The sequence below is a fragment of the Morchella importuna genome, assembly GCF_003444635.1.
Source record: "Morchella importuna strain M04M26 chromosome Unknown Morimp01GS002, whole genome shotgun sequence".
NCBI classification, from domain to species: Eukaryota; Fungi; Ascomycota; class Pezizomycetes; order Pezizales; family Morchellaceae; genus Morchella; species Morchella importuna.
The window spans coordinates 1,315,373-1,324,170 of record NW_025763399.1 but is presented as its reverse complement, the minus strand read 5'-3'; the positions used below and the strand labels follow the sequence as shown (position 1 = coordinate 1,324,170).

The 8,798-nt window shown below is 47.3% G+C and overlaps 1 protein-coding gene across 1 annotated transcript; it reads right to left on the bottom strand.

Moving 5' to 3' along the window:
- Positions 1–3,597: 3,597 nt before the first annotated feature.
- LAJ45_01223 (uncharacterized protein) lies at positions 3,598–7,606 on the bottom strand (the record flags this gene model as incomplete). Its single annotated transcript, XM_046110818.1, has 3 exons — positions 3,598–5,315; positions 5,403–7,171; positions 7,254–7,606. The coding sequence occupies 3 exons, from the start codon at positions 7,604–7,606 to the stop codon at positions 3,598–3,600; spliced, it is 3,840 nt and encodes a 1,279-aa protein (XP_045975996.1).
- Positions 7,607–8,798: the final 1,192 nt, after the last annotated feature.

The window sequence follows — 8,798 nt, the reverse complement described above, 5'->3', positions numbered from 1 at the left end:
CCGACCAACAGTATTGAAAGGACCGAAGGCTCTCCACGAAATGCGAATTATCCCTCTACTCCCATGATCAACCGCCAAAATAATCAACTACCGTGACCTGGTAACACAAGCATTCCTCCCGCCCCTACTATGGGCTCAGAGGCCTGGTGGTCAGGCGCAGACGACATATTACGATCACTTTCACCCCTCTATAATAAAGCCGCCCACATCATTACTGGCTCCCTAGATGGATCAAGCGAGAAAAACCCCTCAGGGAGGCAGCCGTCCCCATACTGGATCGAACGAAATGAAGATTGATTATAAGCTGAACTCTCTCCTATTGCTACTACACTACTACTACTACCACTACTACTACCGTTAATTCTCGAAAACTCCACTATCCCCATATTTGTATGTTTGTATGTTTGTATGTGGTAAGTCCGAACCAAAGCGAATCGGCGTATCAAACTTCACGGACTCATGCAGGTGCATACCTTTCCTCACCCGGAATTAAGATTTAGCAAATTGGGGATAGTGAAAACTCCCTCTACTACAGGTATTGACCTAGTACTACCGCGAGGTCTGTCTCTAATAGATGTAGCCTTCTGGAGGTTAAACGAGCCGCAGTTGAATTGTCGGTAAATGTGTCGATTTTTCCGCCGAGGGGTCGTGTGGAAATGTGTCATTGAGATTAGTACGTCGTAATGTGGGAAATTAGACGACTTTACCTTAAGTACATTAAGTAAGTACACCGATATCTTCATGAATGCATAACCCTAACCCTATTAAAGAAATTGCGATAGAGCAGTGGGCGCGAATCGCGATTGCGACATAGAGAGACTCAACATGATAATTATAATTGTCATGTGATATAGCTTATAGTCGGGTAGTTAGTCTATTTCACACTATACCAGGCTGATAGGGTTTGAATAAATATCCATCTTAAGTATTTATTTTACAATTAAAGGCTCAGCCGGCCTAGCTATCAGAATTAATTAAGGATGGAGATACTGGATTTAAATTCTAACAAATTTGTTTAGCGTATAGTAAGTATGCGGTCCTCTGTACTACTTATCCTCCTAGATACCGATCGCCCTAAATATTAGTCAGAGCCATAGTCCAGTGCGGTCAATCATATCATATATGTCGATCTCGAAGTGATAAGTATACAAGTGGCCGGTGTTTCACCTACTACACTAAGGAAGGGATTTGTATAGATAGTGAAGGAGAGAAATACATAATTTTGAAGTTGAACTAGGGGAGTCCACGAGACTGCTCAGAGACGAGTGCCTTGAGGTACCTCTGTATTGTATAATCTATGCATTCCTTTAATTTGTTGCCCATGCGGGGGGAGGTGTCCCAATCTCGAGGCAACCAAGCTACGCGATCGAAGTACATAGCTATTAGATTTAGAATTATCAAGCTTTACTTTTTAGTGTAATACTGGTATAAAATCTAAGGGAGTTAAAAATACATTGATCTCGTATAGGGAACCTGGGAACCTGGGAGCAATGGTATATCTAATAAGTATATAATTATAACCTGCATATGCAATGTGCTTTTATAGTCTTCTGATTGGTTCATTGAGAGATGTTTTTGTTTCACTTGAAACATGTTGTGTTGGATATTAACATAGGGTATTGTGCTGAGTGGTGTTAGAGTGTTAATAGGGTTTCTACTGGTTCTGGGAATCGATAGTGGTTCGATTTTAGCGGTTTGGTAGCTGTTAAAGGGATATACCTGTAGTTTTAACTGGAGAAATTGTCTGACTTATCCATTGATATATGGGGATAATATATCAGAAAAGTCACATATTGACCAGATCAGATCTAGATATAGTGATGGACTTTGCCTGCCAGGCAAATAGACAAATAAGCCGCAAAGCGGCTTGCCTGTATATGGGACTGATTGATATACATATAGTACCGGCCGAAGGCCGGAAACTACTTGTATAATGTAGGAATACCTCCTAGGCTGTTCATGTACGTACTTGAGAAGTATCAATTACACTGGAAACATGCCACTAATTAATACTATATAATACGTTACCCAAACCTCAAGTAGCTCGAGGCGAGCAAAAGGGTTTGCCTCGAGTATGGTCACCTCGCGATCGAATCCCTATAATGTCTTGAGCTCTCTCGAGGCCTTGAGCTTCAATACTAGTGGACCACACGAGACTAAACCTAGATTCTTTTCTTACACTATGATCGAGCTATATTGTAGGCCTGTGCTTATATATCGAGCTCAGGGGGAGCATAAACCGCAAAGGAATAAAGATGGCCAGTTTATGGTTAGACATGCATTCTAGACTGAAGATCTCTCATGGTCCGCAGTTATACATGGATCCAATTCACTAGAATTGCTCGATTGACGCGGCCCGTTGGCTTGATTATCTGACTGACTGCAGCTGTTTTCTAATGATCAGCCTAAATATAATATTATACTAGAGAACGATAATTGTGTTCAGGGGGATATATGTGGGGATGAATATTGGGTCGAGTGATATTACATGAAGCGTTTTGACCTGGCGCCTTAATAAACTGGATTACTAGCCATTTGCCTATAACTTATGGTCTTTTTGCGGTCACATATATGCAAAGACCTTCGAAGCTGGATCAGCAAACTTCGCCTGACAGGTTAGGTCACCGTATCTTGACCTAGCCACCATATCATAGCATATATCAACACGCCCGTGGGTACTTGGGGGTGTTTATAGTAATGAATTTATCGGATATATCTAGACTGAGCTGACTCTTTTTTGTCCGCTGACTTTGTACGTAGTACGTAGTTGACAAAAAAGTATCTGGGGAATCTCAAGATGATATATAAAGATATTGCTGTAGTTCTATCAGTGTTTCTTTTATATCCATCCATGGCCACTGTAGTGACAGCACGTTTTTAATGACAGTTCCCTTCCATCTCGGGAGTAGTTCTTTGTCTGATGATATGCAACCTGGAACCTATGGAAAACTCTAATGAGAGTGAAGAACACTACATAATAGTTTAGAGGATGGGTAGTAGGTGAGACTTCACATGCTCCTATCCTTACTGGGTTGGGCGGAAACGGCTTTGTGAACTATAAATATTTTTGAAAACGTTAAATATACCTGGAAGAACAGTGATCTGATAGCAGTCTAGAGACACAGCAATTAACTGTCATGCTACCAGGCCTATATAATTATTAGGGCCCCGTGACAAACTCAGAGCTGGAGTTATAAACTGCGTCATAAACTCGGACTGTCATAAACTGCTGTTTTTAACTGAAAACTGTCATAAACTCAGACTCAATTTTCTAATTTTGACCACCCAAATTACCCTAACCCACCCTAAATACCAATTTTTGCCCTAAAATTACCCTAGCCCACTCCCAAAATGGCTGTTGAGTTTATGACCATGACACCCAGGTTTTCGACAGCCAGTTTTTAACCAGTTTAAAACTGTCTGTCATACATTCAGTTTAAAACTCCCGAGTTTCTCACGGGGCTCTAATAATTATAGCCTACATCCGAGTTGACACAAAGGGAAGATTGTTCCATACGGACATTATGACAAATGATAAAAGGAATATCCAAAATAATCAAATCTTCTTTTCGCCTATATACATAAATAATCTGTATCTCAACCCTTTTTCGCGTCTGTAAAAGTATCCTTTGGCTTCACCGCCTTAGAAACACCCCAATGAGTTCGACCGTCATTTCCCAAGAACTCCCCTAAGGAATACGTATTTCCCAGCTCTACTAACTGCCTTGCGCGCTCCTCCGGATTGCTACCCCGAAGCTGTGCGCAGTCATCCTTGGCGGTACTCGCATATAACAATGTCCACATCAACGCCAAACTTGTCGGTACGTAGTTCTGGTAGTAATCGTTTGCCTGGGGCGTGCAGTATAACGCCAAAAGTACCAGGATGAGGTAGAACATCACCGCGCAGGATACGATAAACATGCTTGTGGAAACTCTCACACGGGGCTCTTTCGTCCGGAACACAGCGGTGATATCCTTAGTCGTGACATTCGCAAAGACGTTATCACTGTACATTTGCAGACTCTGCGCAAACAGACGGTTATAGACGTTTTCGAAGGCTTCAACGAGTTGATCGGTAGAGGGGATGTGAGTATCGTTAACCAGGTTAGTTCTAACAAGGTTTGGGTATAACCTTGCCATGATCAAGTTAAACCACATGAGACTTCTATCCCCATCGATAAGGGCCCAGTAGTTTTTGCCTTCGCCGTGCTCGATGTCAACATGAAAGCCAAGGATCATCTCAATGGCGGAGCCGTTGTTTTCGTACTGAAGAGGAAACACGACATCGGAGGTTTTAATGACCCCGTTGGCAGTGTTCAATGAGGCAGTAACCGATCCAACCTTGAAGTGTGAATCACAGTACAAGGCAACGGTATCTATCCTGGGGAGCTGGGTGGAAGGGAAAACGTCACTTCTGGGCTTAGGGTCGGCTGGCATTTCAGACCACCCTACCAGAAAAGAGGAAGCGGTAAGCGTATTTAAATAGACAAAAGCATCAGTGCTCATGCCACTGAAATACCACTTGTCGGGCGTGCCCCTTCCCCATGATACCTCTCCGCCCGAAAAGGCGACTTCTACTTGTGCAGTAAAGGTCCCACTGATATTAGATGGCAGCGGCTCCCCGCAACTGATAGTTTCGAGCATGCCGTTAGTACACGACGACCGTATGGCTTCCTGGGGAATAAGGACGCATTTCACATCGCTTCCAAATACAAGAGAACTCCATTCTATCTCACCAGCGGGGGCCTGGCTGTGGGTGAGCTGTTCCAATGCGTATTGTTTTCTGGGATCGTAGCTCTGACCGTTGTCGAAGGACATTGGAGGTATGTAGAACAGGGGGTTGTCTTGGGTGTATCTGTTTCCGGTCTTGTTGGACAGAGTTGCCGATAGACTAAGGTAAACGTCACCAGCAAGGGCTGGGAACCTTTCCAGAGACTTGGGCATGTCCCAAACCGTTACTGGCACTTCCGAAGTGCGTACTGCGTCCGTCGAGACAAAGAATAGAGACCCAAAGGTTATCGCCAGGAGGTTCACCACAAGGATAGCTAAGGCAAGGGCTCCAACTTGCGCATCCCGAGATCTAATGGCTCGCAGGAGCTGAAACTGCGGTGGTGAGCGATCAAAGTCCAGGCTGAGGGCCAGGGAAGTATCAGCCCTGTTCTTTGGGCGGCTAAGACGTTTATAAGGTGCAACCATGCAATGGTATGTACCCAGGGCAATCATGATGGGCTCAATACCAGTGGCGAGCACAGTGGGGATGTATGAGTATATCAACTTGAATCCGAATGAGTCAATGGGGTAGACGGTGGGGAGCCCTGAAATCGAACCGTAGCTAGTCAGCTCCCGAAAGCGAGAATGGCCCAAGAGCCGAGGCACTACAAACAAAAATCTGCTCTACATACCTTGGTGGTTGATGTCATAGACATAGAGAAAAACCATAGCCCCAGTTACGGAACAGAAAAAAAGGATCAAAAACAGTCCCACTGGGCGGAGAAGGATCCAGTTCTTCTCAGGCTTGAAAGTCTCTCTAGGACACGAGGGGTCTAAGGATGGCAAAAGAGGGCTCTGTACACCGCTGGGCTCTTTGGAAGCTGTCGAGGATGAGATCGCACTCTGTGATTTGGAACCAAGATTTCCTTCGGCGGTGGAGGTTGGCTTGCTGTTATCCCCGCCTCGCGGTAGGATCTCTAGCCTTGGTCCTACCTCTTCCACAAGCGTCAATTTATACTTATGTCCACGCTGCTCCAGAGATGTCGCAACTTTCGTTGGGCCGGAATATTCGAGGCCATGAAACAGGTCAGATATTCCTTTGCCACTCCCATCTAGCATTCCCATCGCGTTGGAAAGACTATTAGGTTCTCCATCAAGTTCAATACGCCGCCCCCCCTGCCAGATACCCATCATCACCAGTCCCAGAACCAGTACTGCAAGTAGTCCAAAAGACGCCTGAGTGGCTCTTCCCCACGCCGGACTTACTCTCCATCCTGAAATGGGCTTGGAGATGATGACGCTCCTGGAACCCTTCCCATCAGTAGGAATCATCTGCTGCGTCATGGCGAATGCGAACATGGTCTTCCACTTCTGCTCGTAGTACTGTGCCATCATCTTTGGATCTCTCCAAAACCTCTTGTCGGTCTCCTTATCGCTGATGGTGATGAACACGTGCGCGGAAAGGTGCCTTAGCGTATCCAACTGCTTGTACTTGGTACCTCCCCTGTATAGTTTAGCCCCTCTTACAGCTGCTTCTACACCCGGTCTTATGTGGGTTTGAACTGCAGGAAGATCCCTCGTATCTGCACCAAAGCGCACGGGGATCTCGCTCATCTCACGGAGGGTAATGTTGTCGTAATTCGGTGAATCGCCCAAGGAGCCCAGCAGCATCACCTTTCCAAACCGACGCGTGATTGCGTTATCAAGCACGACCGCCTCGCCAGTACGCTTAGCCGACACCACCTCTCCCGAGGGCATCAAGACGGTGGCCTCCACATCCTGCTGCCAGTAGGTTGGCTCGCACCAGAGCGCTGTCCAATCATCACCGTTCAAGTTCACAGCAGCCTCATACTCATGATTAGGATCCTGGGCCCCGATAATGTGGAGATACCCCAATACAGTCTCCTCGCCTGATCCCGAGACCTCCTTCATAGCCCAAGCTATGCTGGCGGTGCTGACGGAATCATTGACACTGAACACAACCCCTTCTGAGATGTTTCCGTAGGTATTTTGTAAAATCCCGTCCGAGTCGTTGAAGCCACCCGGGCGGTACATGAATAGAGCTGACTTTCCATCGTTATTCGTGACGTTATACCCTATGGGACCAAAGTCTGGATCTTCAAAAGGGTCCAATGTCGGCTGTACACAGGTGAAATTCGATTCGTACATCCGCGATTGCCCTTGCCACGATGAGTTTGCGTTGGTCTCGTCGACCCAAGGCGTTAGCGCAAAATCGGGTGTCGTAAAGGGTGGGAGCGTGCCATTGAGAAATGAGTAGGCGTATACGGAGTGTGCAAACCCAGCCGAGTTTAAAACAGGTTCAGGGTTGATGTCAAGGTAGGGGACATTGCCGGGAGCATCCACATTAGCCTTTTTAATGTCGAAGAGGCCGGAGGAGAAGGGAGTGATGAGAGTAGTCAGAAGAAGCATGATGATGGAAGATAAGAAGATGGCATAGTGGCTAAGGCGACAAGTCAATATTCCAACTCACAATGTGGAAGCAGGGCGGTAATGGTGTGGGGGCTCGCTAATATAATACATACCCTTTGCGCAGGGAAACGACGGGGACAGAAAGAATGAACATGTAAGAATAGTCCAAGAGCAACGAATCCTCTGCTAGGGCCCCTGTGGGCGAGGAGAGCTGGAAGAAGGGCTCGAGGCGCTTGAAGTCATGCGCAGAGAAAGCCCATAATAGGCTCAAGACAACGGGGACCGTTGTGGGGATATATTCAAACAGGAAAGCTGGAGCAATCAGGATAGGTTGCGTGATCAAGAGCTGAATCCCGATTATAATGATCAACACGAGGACCAGGAAGGCGAGAAGAAAAAAAGGCCGTAGGGGTATAGGTTGCCATTGTTTCGACCGAGAGCTCCGGAGAGAAGTGTACTTCTTCATGTTGTGATCGAGGAGTGGAGGGCACAAAAAGTGCACCTACGGTATTGACTGGTGGGGCAGGGGAGGGGGCCGGGGAGGGGGGCTTTGGGGAGACTAAGGGGTGGTAGGGCAGAGAAAGAGGGAGGGCAGGAGGAGAATATATCCCACTCACGGATGAGAATTGCCATGGGTACACATACTTGTTGGTACATACTTCTAGAGTGGATAGAGTCATGATGTATGTAAATAGGTGGGAAGGTACATAGAGTGTCCCCGCGCTCCTCAACCCACTTCTAAAAAGCGGCTACCACCCCCTCTCCCTCAAAAAGGCAAACGGAGTTATTCTGGCAAAACCGAACAAAGCCGACTACTCCCTTCCCACCTCCTACAGAATAATCGTCCTCCTCCAAACCTTCTCCAAAATACTCGAGAAGATCGTCACCCTTCGCCTCGCATCTATCGCCAAGGCGGTAGGTCTCATCCACCCCCACCAATGCGGATCAGTAGCCGGCCTCTCCACAGCCGATGCAGTCGCTACCCTGCTCCACGAGACCAAAGCCATGCAACATGCCAAACTAAAAGTCTCCACCCTCTTCCTCGACATCAAGGGAGGCTTCGATAATGTCGTCAAACATACCCTTGCCTCCACCCTCGCGGCCAAAGCCACCCCCCCTACATCATTAACTGGGTCCTCTCGTTTCTCTCAGACAGGCACATCACCCTCCTCTACAAAGGCTCTTCAAGAATCCCAACCCCCGTCCAAGTCGGAGTTCCCCAAGGCTCCCCCATATCGCCTCTACTCTTCGTCATATATATGAACATCCTCCACCTCCACGATCCCTCCCCAGGGCTCACCCTTTCTTACGTTGATGATTTCGCAATAACTGTGGGCTCCCCCAGTTACCAACAGAACATCCACATCGTCGAATAACACTTCAAGGCGATCACGACTATCACGGCCGCCCAGAACACCACCTTCTCAATCCCCAAGACCGAACTCATGCACTGGCGTACCCCCAAAGACAAGGCGCCGATCTGCACACTCCCCATCACCCTCGATAATCAGGCCTTCCACCCAGGACATCAAGTCAGATGGGTTGGCTTCTGGCTATCCCCAAACTTCAACCCAAACACCCACTTCATCCGCCGGCTAGCCTCCGCCCAGGCCAGCTTCGGAATCCTTCAGAGATTCTCCTCCCCCGGCAAAGGCCTC